Source organism: Lithobates pipiens, unplaced genomic scaffold, assembly GCF_037356315.1.
Source record: "Lithobates pipiens isolate NorthernLeopardFrog02 unplaced genomic scaffold, aLitPip1_a1.2 Scaffold_16, whole genome shotgun sequence".
Classification (NCBI taxonomy): domain Eukaryota; kingdom Metazoa; phylum Chordata; class Amphibia; order Anura; family Ranidae; genus Lithobates; species Lithobates pipiens.
Genome location: NW_027507748.1, coordinates 552845986 through 552862191, shown reverse-complemented (window position 1 = coordinate 552862191; position 16206 = coordinate 552845986). Strand labels below are relative to the sequence as shown.

The window sequence follows — 16206 nt, the reverse complement described above, 5'->3', positions numbered from 1 at the left end:
TATACCTTTTCAATACAAAATTCAAGCATATAAGGTACACATTGCTTTCAAAACCATAGCATGTGTGGAAATGAGAGAAAATATGGAAGCTCCTGAGGTAACAATGTTACACTTCTCATTCACAAATAAAATAACGCCTTCACATATGGACGTCATTTTCCATGCTGCACACAAAAATACTTAAACATTTAAATATCAGACCAAGCATGCACAACATAGTGTTAACTGCCCTAAAGGTACTCGTAGCCACGAGCCAAAAGCCCCCTGATCCAGCGAAAGGTGGGTAGATTAGGTGGCAATCTCAAATCTGGGAAAACTGGAACGCTTGATGTTCCACAGTTCACAGTATTCTGTATTGAAACTTTATTTCAACCTTACATGGAGAGTTGGGAAAGGAGTTGGGGACACTGCCGTTTACCTGGTTTTAATAGGCCCCAAAGTGATAAGAATGCTACAAGGGGCAGATAAAAAAATGACAGTTGCTGCCTCAGAAAACCCTTACAACCAATTTCTAAGGCAGGAGCTGCACCACTCTTCTTCGCAGCATACAGGGCCCCACAGCAGATTACATGCAGCTGATCAGTGGAGGCCCAAGAGAGGGGGACCTAAACACTAAAGGCAGTTTCTATGTTAACATTTATGCAAAGAATTGTACTTCTGTCTAAACAGCTTTGCTGCCCAGCCTGTAAAGCTATTTAAAGCGTCTCTGAAGCTAAAAGCTTTTTCCCATAGTTTTGAATAGAGTGGGGAATGGATAGAACCCCTGTCAAGTTTTTACTGCTATCTGGGGCTCCATTAGGGCACGTATTAATGGGCTTTTGGCTTGTGTCAATGGCATCAGATTGACATTAGTTTAAACTCTTGCCTCCCTGGCTACAGTACATTTACTGTGGCAGGGAGGCAGGATCATGTACATGTATGTCATCCTGCTTCTTCGGGCTTATGCCCCGTACACACGAGGGGATTTTTCTGTTGGAAAAAACTTGGATGGTTTTTCCGATGGAATTCCGCTCAAGCTTGGCTTGCATACACACGGTCACACAAAGTTCTCGGAACTTTTGACCGCCAAGAACGCGGTGAGGTGCAACACTTCGACAAGCCGAGAAAATGAAGTTCAATGCTTCCGAGCATGCGTAGGAATTTTGCGCATCAGAATTTGTACAGGCGATCTGAACTTTTTCCGAACCAAAAAATAGAGAACCTGCTCTCAATCTTTTGCTGACTGGAATTCTGCCAGCAAACGTCCGATGGAGCATACACACGGTCAAAATTTCTGACCAAAAGCTCACATCCGTCTTTTGCTGGCAGAATTTCTGATTGTGTGTATGGGGCTTTAGTGGCACGCAGCGTGCTCCTGGTACCCGGCCACTGTGATTGCATGATTGCAATGTTAAAGCTGTTATGCATGAATTTCATGCATAACAGCTGCGTTTCCTATAGTGATGCCGTGATTGGCCCACAGCTATCACATGGTACCTGGGCCAATCACAGCATCCTGTACTATGTGATAGCTGTGGACCAATAACAGGACACAATAGCAAATCACAGCTGCTATAAATAGAACCTATTCATGACAGTTCAAAACATTGCTGTTACAGTGATCATCACTGTAACAGTAAAGTGTAAAAAAAATTAAAATAAAATTCCTGATCACCTCCTCCAGAGTAATACAGTGTTACTATGGTGAAACTGAACTACTCTGATGAAATTATGTAAAAATAAAAAAATAAAATACATTTTGTCCTAAATGTATAAAGAAACTTGAATTTATTGGATAGGTTTTATAACAGGAAGTAGAAAGTAACATTTTTTTTCAAGATTTTTTGTCTTTTTTTTGTTTATATAACAAAACATAAACCTAGAGGTGATCAAATACCACCAAAAGAAAGCTCTATTTGTGTGGAAAAAAATGATATAAATTAAATTTGCATACAGTGTTGCATGACAATTGCCAGTTAAGGTAGCACAAAAATGGCCTGGTGATGAAAGGGGTAAAACCTTTCGGAGGCCAAGTGTTAAGACACTTCTGGAAGAGTTCAGAATTCATTGGCCAGTGCAGTTGATCTGCTTCTGACCAGCATTTAACTCATTTCAAGTGAGTTTTTTATTCACATGGACTTTGATGGGATCTTTTCTAGAGGGGAAGTTATGGTAAATCTCCAAACAGATAATATATATATATGCCCTTTTTAGCAGTGTAAGGCAGTGGTCTCAAAACTTTCTAAGCAAAGGGCCAATTCACTGTCCTTCAGGTTTTAGGGTGGCCAGACTGTGGCCTGTGGGAGTAGAAAATGACCTGGAATCAGTGCTTATTGGTTTTAATGGGATGAATAGTACCCCATTAATGGTTTCAGTTGGGGGAATGGTGCCCCATCATTGGTGTCAGTTGGTGGAATAGTGCCACAAGGGCTGGGTAAAGGCAAGCAAAGGGGTTGCCTTTGCATTCGGCCACTGGGACGCAGTTTGGAGACCATTGATGTAAGGGTTGGCTAGAATCCCTGTCAGACATTTGCTCTCATTCCTGTCTTTTAAAACGTTGGCAGCAGAACAAGAAGTGAGGAAAACAGGGTTCCAACTTTGGCTTGACATACACATTAATGTGTAATATATTATTTAAAGCAACCATTCAAAAAACAAATTGGAAAAGCCATGTTGCCTGGTTACGATGCCCGAACCATCAAACAATATTCCAATCCTAAGAAATTGTCCACTGAGGTGATAAACCAGTACTTTAGGGAGTGAGCCTGCAGCTCTTGCTAGTTCAATATACAGCAGCAATTGATACAGTCAATTGCTAAAAGGAGAAGCACAACCAAAGCTTGTTTAACTGTACTTCTCTGGTGTATGACATAAGTGCAGTTCGTTTTGCACTCCTGTGACCTGTTTTCAGCAGAAAGCAGGCTGAAGTCCACTGACTGTTGATGTCACAGAGACGGTCCAGGCTCTGGCAAGATCACAACAAAAGAGTCGGGATCCGTTCACATACCTGGACCGGCAACTGTCTCAGCCTCTCAGTGAGGGGCTAGCGAGGGGCTGGGGTGGGGTGAGGTGGGGGGGCTTGACAGAGCACAGAGCAATGACTGACAGTCTCCAGCTCACTGCTTGGGGAGCTGTGAGAACTGAGCGGTCGGCGGTGTTTGATCGCTCATTTCTCAGTCTTATGCCATGTATACGCGATCGGAATTCTCGTCGGAAAAAGCTCTGATGGTTTTCCTGACGGAATTCCGCTCAAGCTGTCTTGCCTACACACGGTCACACCAAATTCCAATTGTTTAGAACGCGGAGGCGTACAACGCGTACGACGAGACTAGAAAAAAGGAAGTTCAATAGCCAGTAGCCAATAGCTTCCGTCTCCTAGTTGAATCTGAGCATGCGTGATTTTTGGTGTGTCGGAATTGCATACACACGATCTGAACTTCCGATAGCATGTTCTCAATTTTCCAGAAGGAAAAACTTTCTATCAATTTTTGGCTGGCAGAAATTCGGACAGCTTAATTCCGATGGAGCATACACACGGTCGCATTTTCCGATGAAAAGTTCTCATCTGTCTTTTTCTGGCCGGAATTCCGATCGCGTGTACGCGGTGCCAGGGACAGACCTAGGCAAGTAGGATTATTAAATAAAAATGGAAAACCACACTGCGCTTTTATAAGGTGTAAAAAGACTAAGCCTCTGTACACACGGTCGGAGATTTCGACAACCAAATCCGTCGGATTTTGTCTGTCGGATCTTGTCCGAAACTGTTGCATACACACGGTCGGACTAAAGGCCCATACACACGATCAGACTTTTTGACAACAAACATGCAAATTAGCTGTTTTGGAGCAACATCCGACCGTGTGTACGCTCCATCGGACAAACTTTTTTGGTTTTCATCGGACTTTTGTTGGCTGTGCGAACGGACAAACTTTCTGGCAACAAAATTCCGATGGAGCAAAGTCTGATCGTGTGTACAGAAAACCATAGGACTTTTGTACAAAGTACAAACAGGCATGCTCAGAACCAATGCAAAAGATCAGACAACAATACAGAAGTTGACCAAAGGTGGCGGTAAAGAGCAGAAAAACCACATGATTTGGTGAAAGTTGGCTGAAAAAGTCCTGCTGTGTGTATGCAATACAAGTTCAGGGCCGACGCCCTTTGTACAAAAATCCAAGGGAAAGTTTGTACAAAGTGCTATCATGTGTATGAGGCTTTAGTTGTCAAAAATCCGATCATTCAGAAAGTGATGACGTAATTTCGTTACGATGGGACTACGTTCAAGCTAGTAGCCAATAGCTTTGATGTAGGAATTTGATCTGAGCATGCGTGGCACTTGGTCCGATCAAAATTCTCTACACATGATCGGAGTATGTCCGATCGAACCAGTTGGTCTGGAAATATTTCCAACATGTTGGAAAATTGGGTCCAACGGATATTCCGACGGAATCAGTCCGATGCATACCACACACAGTCGGATTATTCGACAACACGGTCCGATAGGACACATTCTGACGGATTTTCCGACCGTGTGTACAAGGGCTAAGACTCTACACATACAGATAACTATGAAAGGCCAGTTTCTCTTGAAATCTGAAAAACCCTGTTCACTTACCAACACTTCCATTCACTGGTACGAATAACCGGCGTGGTCTGTGGTGGGTTCCACTTGTTGAGGCTGCCCGCTGCTCTCCTGAGCAAAACAAATAATTAGCAGGAATCTGTCAAATGTTACAACCTGTGTCACTGTTCAATACCCTGAGAGAAAACCACTTATTTCCAAAAATGATGATGAAACAAATCAAAAAGGCATTTTATTTAGTTGAATGATTGATAGAATAAAACATTTAGATCTTTTGAGCACTTTGAGCAGATCTGGCCTGTGCTGGGGCCACAGGTAGGCTGATGTGCTAGCTAATTATAGTAGCAAAATGAGAGCACAAGGCACGCATCAGGAGTGACATTCCAATATCCATGGAGAACATTTCACCAAATATGGGAATCCATTCTGCCAACTCTAAACAGCTCTTTACATGGCTAAACATAAAAATATATTTCACAACACGAAAATATGAACTGAAAATAAGTGCACAAAAGAGCTGTAGAAGCCAAAATAACAAAGGCTAACTGCACTATTCTGTCACAATTTTTAGCGCCTCCCCATTTCTTTACATTCGTCCAGAACAGTTTCTCACCTCTAGGGAGACAGTAGAAGGCACGGACGGGTACTGGGGGATGTAGGCCCCCTGCATAGCGGCTGCAGCTGGCATATACTAAATGGAGAAAAGATAAATAAGTAAAAAAGCACAAGTAAAAGTCATTACAGTGCAGATCAAGCTATTTAAATATTTAAAAAAAAATTATTTTGTATAAAACTAGCTAAAAGTAACCCTGTGACCACTTGGTCAGTTTTAGCCAAGTCATCTGTAAAAGAAACATTTTTATCCTTACTTTTCTAGTGGCTCATGTATATTCAAAAGCTGCTCCCTAGTATATACACATAAGAGGTCTATATAGTGAACATGATGTAACGCTATTCACTTTAGGTTTATTATAGGAGGACAAGGGGATGCTCTTTATGTCTGGAAAAAAGGGGATTTAACCTCTATATATGGAAAGGCTTCAGTAAATGCAGAATAGACTCACTTAAGAACTACTGTATTTATCTGCGTATAACACATACCGCCGTATAACACACACCTTAAACTTAAGAGGGAAGTTTTAGGAAAAAAACAAACAAAAAAAAAAAAAACTTTCCACAGACCCCTGAGCCCCCTGCATGGTACACACTGAGCCCCCTGCATGGTACACTCAGCCCTTTCATTATGAAGCCCCCCCCTCCTCCTCTGCACTCCCAGGAGATCCCCAATCTCCTGGGAAGTCATTGCCAGCGTGCTCTGGATTGGAGCTATTAAATACCTGCATTGCCATTGCTGCTGGATCCTTCTCATGCGCCGCTCCTCCTGTGCCCCTCGTGGATCTGTTGAACACCTCCATTGGCGCTGTGGACCCAGTCATGTGACTGCTCTCCTTTGATTCATGGACAGTCACATGACTGTTCTCCTCCTCCAATCAAAAGCTACACTCGCGAAGGGGGGCGGAGCAGGAGGAGGAGAACGGCATTGGTGGAGGGGATTGAATTGACATATATTGACATGGGGGAGCGGTGTGGGAGGGGGCTAAAAAAGTGTGCGTTATACGCGGATAAATACGGAAGTTCTGGCCAACTCAGTAGATTGTTTTATGAAAACAGCTGAATGCATTGCTAAATGCACAAACTATAACTGGATGTTAATATTTATAGGTAATACCACCAGAGAGTGTTGATCAGAGAATATCTGCTTGCTTCCTCAAGGATCAGGAAGGGACTTATTGTTCTCCTGCTGGAGCAAATTGGGTCATGCTTTATAAGGTTTCTTGCATTCCTCTGGATCAACTGTATAGGATTCTGTATTTGAGGGTTTTTTATGAATTTTTTTCTATTGTTTTCACTAGATGGATTCTGTTTTTTTTCAAATGGAACACTCCAGATGTTTCAAATACATTATCCCCCTCTGACCACTGTGTTTCTTCACTCTGGCCCATATGTCAGTGGCGTCACTAGTTTCGGGCCGGTGGGGAGCTCCTGTGGCGGGGGTGTCTCCCGGGTGCAGTCTGCACCCTCATAGCGACGCCATTGTCATATGTCACTAAGGACACTAAAGCACTAAAGGAGAAACCACAATGGTTTGTGGTTTGGGAGCAAGTATTTAAACCACCCAATGGTTGAATGCTTGCAGGGGCTAGAGAATGAAGGTGCCCCAAATTTGCTTTACATGAACTACTGGAAAGGTAAGTAGTAAAAATGCTTCTTTTACAGGTGACCTCTTGGCTAAAGATTACTGATGTTTTCACTAGCAAGTAGATTACATGGTTTTTGAGCAGAGAGAAAATGTACACACCTTAGTTTTGTTACATAGGCTACAGTGGGAAAAATTATTATTTGATCCCCTGCAGATTTTGTAAGTTTGCCCACCTACAAAGAAATGAAGAGTCTATAATGGTTATAGGTGTATTTTAAATGATAGAGACAGAATGTCAACCAAAAATCCAGAAAAAAACATAATACAAATGTTATAAAATGAGTTGCAGTTCAATGAGTAAAATAAGTATTTGATCCCCTACCAACCAACAATAATTCTGGCTCCTGCAGACTGACTACAGTATGTGCTCATGTGGTACACAGATTAGTCTTGTCAATTTAAGGCTACTTTCACACTGGGGTGTTGGTGGTAAAGCACCTCTATTTTTAGCTGTCGTTCTAGCAGCGTTTTTTGGCCGCTAGCGGGGCACTTTTAACCCCCGCTAGTGGACAAAAAAGGGTTTGGTGGCACTGCCCTATTGATTTAAATGGGAGGGGGCGCTTTAGGAGCAGTGTGCAAACCTGGTAACCAACTACAAGAAAGGTCTTACCTCTGTACTTGCCAACAAGGGTTTCTCCACCAATTAACAAGTCATATTTTGCTTGGGGATCAAATACTTCATTTTACTAGTGAACTGCAAATCAGTTTATAACATTTGTATCGTGTGTTTTTTTCTGGATTTTTGGTTGGTATTCTGTCTCCATCATTTAACCACTTTAGCCCCGGAAGATTTGGCTGCTCAATGACCAGGCCATTTTTTGCAATACCGCACTGCGTCACTTTAACTGACAATTGTGCGGTCGTGCAACACTGTACCCAAACAAAATTGACACTCTTTTTTTCCCCACAAATAGAGCTTTCTTTTGGTGGTATTTGTTCACCTCTGTGGGGGATTTTTTCCGCTATAAACAAAAGAAGAGTGTCAATTTTGAAGAAAACAAAACAAAAAAACAATATCTTTTACTTTTTGCTATAATAAATATCCCACATTTCAGGCCAATACGTATTCTTCTACATATTTTTAGTAAAAAATAAAAATAAATCGCAATAAGGGTATATTGATTGTTTTGCACAAAAGTTATAGCGTCTACTAAAGAGGGGATAGATTTATGCCATTTTTATCATTTTTTTTTTTTACCAGTAATTGCGGTGGACAAATTGGACACTTGACACATTTTTGGGACCAATTATACAGCAATCAGTGCTATAAAAATGCACAGATTACTGTATAAATGTCACTGGCAGGGAAGGGGTTAACACTAGGGGGTGATCAAAGGGGTAAATTGTGTTCTAACTGTAGGGGGGGGGCTGACTATGGGAAGAGAGAGAGAGAGAGAGATCGGTGTTCATGCCTAGTATAAACACACAATCTGTCTCCTCTCCGCTGAAAGAACCAGGAATTGTGTGTTTACACACAGATCCTGGTTCTCGCCCTACCACGAGCGATCATTGATGCCTGGCGGTCATTGCACCTGCCGGGGACTCGCATCGGCTGCAGGCCCTTCTAATGGCGAAGCGTCATAAGGTAACGTTGTTTTGCCCAGCTGCGCAATTCTGCCTCAGTAAAACTGCGGTGGCTGGTTGGCAAGCAGTTAAAATACACATATGATAATTATAGACCATTCATTTCTTTGTAAGTGGCCAAACTTCAAACTACAAAATCTGCAGGGGATTATTTTCCCCACTGTATATAATTGGAGTACAAGTCCCCCAACATATGTTTGCTCTATGCCATTAAACTTTGTTATTACAAATTCTTACATATACTATCTCAGTATCCTTGTTTCTTTATCAAGTAAACATTAGTTATAACATCATGAATATTGGACATACTTATTTAATAAAAAAAAAATACAAATCTTACCGCTCCCGTGCTCCCCATTGACAGGTGTCCCAGCTGTTGAGTCAGAGGTCCCATCATGGAAGCAGGCTGAATGGAAATAGCATGGTCCATAGTGGGAGTGAGGACAGTTCCCTAACAAAGAGTGAATGTTCAAGAGGCCACAGTGCACACAACCACAATGTCACCTTCCAGCTATGCCACATGATAGTAAAGGGTCTAGATGAGTTAAGTGCGTCTCAGCTGTGATCCTCAATTAGGGCACATTTTGCACAACAACATACATAGGAGTAGTAGTCCGTGAGAATACCTGTGCATTGTCAAGCAATGCTATAGGATAGAACATTTTTTTCTATGTATCCTTGACAAACACAGTTGAGAGACATTCAATAAATTTACACATTACAGTACGTATTTATGGATATTTACAGTTTTATATTGAGCTATATTATATATTGCTCTGCTTTATTGTTGCAGTTTCATTGCAATATCCATATATCTATCTATGGAAAGTTAGGCATCCTTTATAAATTTGGTTTTCTTGCTTATGGGAGATACCATCTAAAAGGGTTTTTCCACATGTAAATTTAACTAATTTCACTTTAACAATGTTCTGTGCCCCCCCCCCCCCCCCCCCGGGTTTAGTTTTCCCAGACCAAGACCTCCAATGCAATGCACCCTTTGTGCAGTAGCAGAACAAGGGTCTTGCTCTTTCAGACAAGGAGTCATGGTAGAGATACAGCGAGGGGAAAAAAGTATTTGATCCCCTGCTGATTTTGCACATTTCCCACTGACAAAGAAATGATCAGTCTAGAATATTAATGGTAGGTTTATTTTAACAGTGAGACAGACAGAAAGATCAACAACAAAAAATAGCCAGAAAAACATATTTCAAAAAAGTTATGAATTGAATTGCATTTTAATGAGTGAAATAAGTATTTTCTTCTCTATTAATCAGCAAGATTTCTGGCTCCCAGGAGTCTTCTATATAGGTAACGAGTTGAGATTAGGAGCACACTCTCTTAAAGGGAGTGCTCCTAATCGCAGCTTGTTACCTGTATAAAAGACACCTGTCCACAGAAGCAATCAGATTCCAATATCTCCACCATGGCAGCCAAGACCAAAGAGCTGTCCAAGGATGTCAGGGACAAGATTGTAGACCTACACAAGACTGGAATGGGCTACAAGACCATTGCCAAGTAGCTTGGTGAAAGGGTGAACAGTTATTCACAAATGGAAAAACACAAAATAACTGTCAATCTCCTTCAGTCTGGGGCTTCATGAAGGATTTCACCTCATAGAGTTTTAATGATCATCAGATCAGCAAGGAATTGGTCCTCAGAACTACACAGGAAAATCTTGTCAATGATCTCAAGGCAGCTGGGACCACATTCCACAAGAAAACAATTAACACACTACGCCGTGAAGGACTGAAATCCTGCAGCTGCCAGACGGTCCCCCTGTTTAAGCACATGTACAAGACCGTCTGAAGCTAGGTAATGAACATCTGAATGATTCAGAGGAGAATTGGGTGAAAGTGTTGTGCTTAGATGAGATCACAATCAAGCTATTTTGCATCAACTCAACTCACCGTGTTTGGAGGAGGAGGAATGCTGCCTATGACCCCAAGAACACTATCCCCACAGTCAAACATGGAGGTAGAAACATTATGCTTTGGGAGTGCTTTTCTGCTAAGTGGGCAGGATAACTTCACCGCACCAAAGGAATGATGGACAGGGCCATGTACCTTCAAATCTTGTGTGAGAACCTCCTTCCCTCAATGACAGGGAATTGAAAATGTGTCGTGGATAGACATTCCAGCATAACAGTGACCCCAAACACTTGGCCAAGGTGACCAATTAGTGGCTCAAGAAGAAGGTCCTGGAGTGGCCTAGCCAGTCTCCAGACCCTAAACCCATAGAAAATATTTGGAGGGAACTAAAGTTTCAAGTTACCAAAGGTCAGCCTTGAAACCTTAAAGTGGTTATAACACCCCTTTCACACCAGGGCGTTTTGCAGGCGCTATAGCGTTAGAAATTGCGCCTGCAATCCGCCCTAAAGAAGCTGCACCATTGTGTGTAGTGTGAAAGCCCCGAGGGCTTTCACACTACAGCGGTGCGCTGGCAGGACGTCAGAAAAAAGTCCTGCCAGCAGCTTCTTTGGAGCGGTGTGTTTACCGCTCCTCCACCGCTACTCCCTATTGAAATCAATGGGGCAGCGCTGTAATGCCGCCGGCAAAACGCAGCGATTGCGGCTTATTGCTGGTGGTTTTAACCCTTTTGCGGCTAGCGGGGGTAAAAGCGCCCGCTAGCGGCCGAAATGCACCGCAAATCCGGCGGTAAAACGCCGCGTTTTACTGCCAACGCAAAGGGCAGTGTGGTGTGAAAGGGGTCTAAAGGCAGAAGGTTTATCTTAATGCATTATATGCATTAAGATAAAAAGCCTTCTGTGTGCAGCAACCCCCCTAATACTTACCTGAGGTCTCTGTCCAGCGATATCCACAAGTGTTTAAGCCATCTGATATTCTCCTTCCAGATTGGCCGAGACACAGCAGCTGCGCCACTGGCTCCTGCTGCTGTCAAAGTCAGCTAGTCAGTCAGGGGAGAGAAGGGGCACGGCCAGGGCTCAGAGTCTGAATCAAGCTCAGGTGCCCCCATAGCAAGCTGCTTGCTGTGGGGGGTACTGAACAGGAGGGAGGGGCCAAGATCATAGAGGGACCTGAGAAGAGATGGAATCCGGGCTGCTCTGTGCAAATCCACTGTAACAGAGCAGGTAAGTATGACACTTTTTTTTTCTATAAAAATAACAAACAAGGAGACTTTACAATCACTTTATTGACTTGGAGAGGATCTGCAAAGAGGAGTGGGACAAAATCCCTCCTGAGATGTGTGCAAACCTGGCGGCCAGCTACAAGAAACATCTGACCTCTGTGGTTGCCAACAAGGGTTTTGCCACCAAATACTAAGTCATGTTTTGCGAAGGGGTCAAATACTTATTTCACTCATTAAAATTCAAATTAATTTATAAAACTTTTTTTAAATGCGTTTTTCTGGATTTTTTTGTTATTATTCTGTCTCTCGCTGTTAAAATAAACCTACCATTAAAATTATAGCTTGATCATTTCTTTGTCAGTGGGCAAACATACAAAATCATCATGGGATCAAATACTTTTTTCCCTCACTGTACAACCGTGTTAAAAACGGGGAACTTTAGTTCCAGTTTAGATTGGAAAACCCCTTCAAAGTATCTGACCTAGCAAGGCTATAAAGATTGTTAGGGGCATAAAAGGAAGCTGGCACCAGTGGCAGAGCAGTGGGTGCAAAAGAAAGATCAGAAGAGAAAAAAATTGGATAGTAAAGAGTGAGTGTTAAATTTCTAAATGTGAAAATAACAAATACTCACTGCAGGCTGCATGAGGTAAGACTGATGATGCATCCAGGAGGGATTGTGAACCTACAAATGGTCAAATTAAGCATACAGATATAGAAGATAAAATAACAATATTGCTTACGATGGAACAGAAACAAATACATTAAAGCCTAAGGACAAGTACAATAAATGTGCATATCCAGAGAACAAGTGGTAAGAGATCTATCAATCTCTGTTCGTAATGCATTCCCCTTCCAGGGAGAAAAGAGAATGATCACTGTCAGACAAGCTTTTCCAACATCACAAAGTGCTCATTACTACCTCAAAACTACATATGGCAGTGCTTAACCCAGTTATATCCCTTTTGTATGGACAGCATATAGACCTAATTCACTGGACTATAAGGCACTAAGCTCTCACTACTTAAAACAATGGTCATCATGACATAACAATTGCTATGCTGCCCATACATGGCTCACGTGGGAATCCTCCTCGCCGTGTCATATTTTTGACAGTGGGACTTCCTAGAATACACGGATCAGAGCTGCAGCCAATTGGCTGCATGTGCTGATCAAAGCAAAAGTTTCCCACATTCCTGTTCTTCAAATTGACTTCTCATAAATAGGAACGGCCATAGAAAGATCCCAATTCAGCTGATCCTTGCTGAACCGGGGCAAATTTTGATCCATCTATGGCCAGCTTTACAGCCAAGCAAATTGAGATAAAATTGCGTCATGCACTTGAACATTCTGTCTTAACTGAAATGACAACAAATGTTCTGCCAGAAGATTAGGATTAGTCTTACCTGATAAGAAGATACAGGTGATGGCAGGTATGGGGAGAGGGCTGCCTGAGCGATCACCCTGTTTGGGGCAATACTGTACGGGGTGGTATAAAACCTGAAAAATATCAAGTAGTTAAAATGTATGTTACACACAATACATATGGTCAATATCAATTATAAAATTCACAATTAAATAAAATGCAGGAGAAAAAAAAAATGGAAGTGCACACCCGAAAGCCGATCAATTTCAAATGTGACAGGAAGGCTTCAGCCATTGGAGCGGAACTTTATTTTTGGCTGGGTCCCAAAACAAAATGAAGATTTAAAGTGGTTGTAAACCCAATAAAAATATCCACTGAAGTGACTGGCCTCAGGCGACAACAGGGATGAAGGAGATCTCTTACATAATTTGTAACTGCTTATCTGCAACCCTGTCTCCTCTACAACCCTTGAAGGTCCAGAAATGATAGAGCTTGTCTGAGCACTCAGGGGCAGGGGCAAGGGAGCTGAAGTTGCACTCTGCAGAGCTCAGTGGAGGATAGGGACCCCCCACCTCCCCACACAGAACACAGGAACAGAGCTGAGGCTGCCAGTCGCAGGCTGTGCTGGAGCTCCCTCACGTCATCTTTTTATCTCTTGGTGTTGTGAAAACTTGTCAGAAGTGACACGTGAAGACAGCAGAGGAACAAGGCAGCAGACAGATGACACTTAGTGCCCCTATAGTGACACAAGTATGCACCAGTGGCGGCCCACTCATTAGGGGTGCAGGGGAGCCCCCCAGAACAATGCGCCTGTTCCCTAATCTCCATGCATGGATTTTATAGGGTTTTTTTTTTTTAGACCCACATTATTAGAACTTGAGGCTCTATATGGCTTCAAAAAGAGTGGGCCCACTTGTGTGATGTGTGGTGGTGGTGGTTGGAGTGGAGAGGAGGAGTAGAGGAGGCGGGGGGAGATAGAGGCAGCAAATGAGAGTGCAGTCTCCGGTGGTGGCATGTGCAGAGGCAGAGTTGCCTGGAGTCACTGGAGGATACCGGAGACACACCTAACTCCTCTCCAATATATGGAGTTGACATGGAGAATATCTCTCACATACCACACATAGCGATCTATTCTCTGATCCGCGCTTTGTATCATGTCACACGTAGCTCAGGTGACGCAGCAGACCACACGGAGCCTGGGAGGGAATCAGTGAGCCGCGATCGTGGATGGGGCGAGTATGGATCAGGTTTTTTTTTTTTTGCTGCCATGGCCACCCCCCCCCCCCCCCAAAAAAATGGAGCACCAGCCACCACTGGTACACACTATAGAGGGATATACTTTGTTCATATTTCATATCAGAAGTTTACAACCACTTTAAATTGAAATAGTGTCACAATGCCCTATGGTTGATGACATTGTATCTTTTTATTTTCTATTCTCACACAGATCCATATATATTTGAACACAGGCACAAATTTTCATACTTTTGACTCTGTATGCCCCCAGAATAAAATTAAAACAAAACAATCCAAATTAATTTGAATTGCAGACTTGATTCAAGGGGTTGAACATAAACATCAAGTACACATTTTAGGAACTGCAACCATTTTTATACACCGTCCCCCTATTTTCAGGTGCAAATGTAATTGGACACAAGAATATAATCATAAATAAAAATGTTAATTTTTAATATTTTGTTGAGCATCCTTTACTTACAAGGACTGCCTAAAGTCTGAAACCGATTGACATTACAAAAGACTGGGTTTCTTCCTTTCTGATGCTATGCCAGGCTCTAACTGCAGCTGTCTTCGGTTGTTCTTTGTTTATGGGTCTTTCTGCATTTAGTTTTTCCTTCAGCAAGAGAAATGCATGCTCAATTGGGTTCAGATCAGGCGATTGACTCGGCCATTGCAGAATATTTCACTTATTTTCCTTCAAAAGCTCCTGGGTTGCTTTTGCAGTGTGGTCTGGATCATTGTCCATCTGTACTATGAAGCGAGGTCCAATCAACTTTGCTGTATTTGGCTGAATCTGTGCCGACACTCTCTCTAAACACTGCCAAATTCATCTGGCTGTTTTTGTCTTCTGTCCCTTCATCAATAAACACCAATGACCCAGTGCCACTGGAAGCCATGCATGCCCATGCCATCACACTGCCTCCACCATGTTGAGCTGTTCTCCAAGCCTTCTCCACATTTTTTTCTTCCCATCAATCTGGTACAGATTGATCTTCGATTCATCTACCCAAAGGTTGCTTTTCCAGAACTGGTCTGGCTTTTTTTTTGGATTTTTTTTGGCAAAGTCTAATCTGGCTTTTCTATTCTGCAGACTTATGAATGGTTTGTACCTTGTGGTGAACCCTCTGTATTTGCTCTCGTGAGGTCTTCTCTTAATTGTAGACTTTGACAATGATATGCCCACCTCCTGCAGAGTGTCCTTCACTTGTCTGGATGTTGTGAATTCGTTTTTCTTTACCATAGCGAGGATCCTGTTATCCACCACTGCTGTATTTCGTGAACGTCCAGGCCTTTTTATGTTACTGAGCTCACCACTGCATTCTTTCCTCAAAATGTACCAAACTGTAGATTTGGCTACTCCGTTTTTAAAGCCTTACAATTACCTGTTTCCCTTGCAATAGATTTCAAATGCAAATACCACACTTAAAATCAACTCCAGACCTTTTATCTGCTTAAAGCAGACCTTTCTTTATTTTTTCATCTTTCCATATATTAAATCTTCTGCCCTTGTTGTTTTAACTTTGGATAGTAAAACATTTTTCTGGCAGTAAATATCTTATACAGCCCACTTACTGTTTCTTGTCTGGTCATTAGCCTAGGCTTATGACATCATGCACAACTCTCTCTCTCACTCTTGTGAGAGTTTGCCAGGAAAGTAGGGGAGATTCATAAGAGAGCCAATGAAAGCTGCAGAGCTGGAAGTGTGCCTCTGTGTGTCTGGGTAAATCCAGGAAGTAAACAGACAGCAGCTTCAGGTGCCCACAGTTAAAATGGCTCCAGCCAGACTTAGTAGAGGGAGATTTCTGCAGCATATTTGGCAAGTACAGAATCACAGTATATATAAAATAATGTGCAAAGTGGTTGTAGGGAAGCTTCAGAATGGAAAAGATGTGTTTATTACCAATTATGTAAGCAGACTGCAGTTCCTCTTTAATTGATGAAGAAATAACAAAGGAGTAGCCCACATAGCCATGAAACAGCTTTTGATTTAATTGTCCAATTACTTTTGGTCCCTTGAAAAAAAAAAGGGGGGGGGGGGCTATTCTTAAGAGTTGCAATTCCTAAACCCATTCTTTGATTTTGGTATAAATACCCTCCAATTAAACCTGAGAG

The 16206-nt window shown here is 42.3% G+C and overlaps 1 protein-coding gene across 7 annotated transcripts in view; it reads right to left on the bottom strand.

Annotated features, from left to right (window-relative positions):
- RBMS2 (RNA binding motif single stranded interacting protein 2) overlaps positions 1–16206 on the bottom strand; it is a 174681-nt gene that overhangs the window by 13489 nt on the left and 144986 nt on the right. For 4 of the 7 annotated variants that reach the window (XM_077483465.1, XM_077483466.1, XM_077483468.1 and 1 more), the window contains exons 9-13: positions 12896–12989; positions 12124–12174; positions 8746–8856; positions 5175–5252; positions 4595–4672 (exon numbers count right to left, since the gene is read on the bottom strand). In XM_077483465.1, coding sequence (XP_077339591.1) covers positions 4607–4672; positions 5175–5252; positions 8746–8856; positions 12124–12174; positions 12896–12989 — 400 coding nt within the window. In that variant the 3' untranslated portion in view covers positions 4595–4606. Of the gene's footprint in view, positions 1–4594; positions 4701–5174; positions 5253–8745; positions 8857–12123; positions 12175–12895; positions 12990–16206 lie in introns of all 7 variants that reach the window. The other 3 variants (XM_077483471.1, XM_077483469.1, XM_077483470.1) reach the window with 3 other exon arrangements.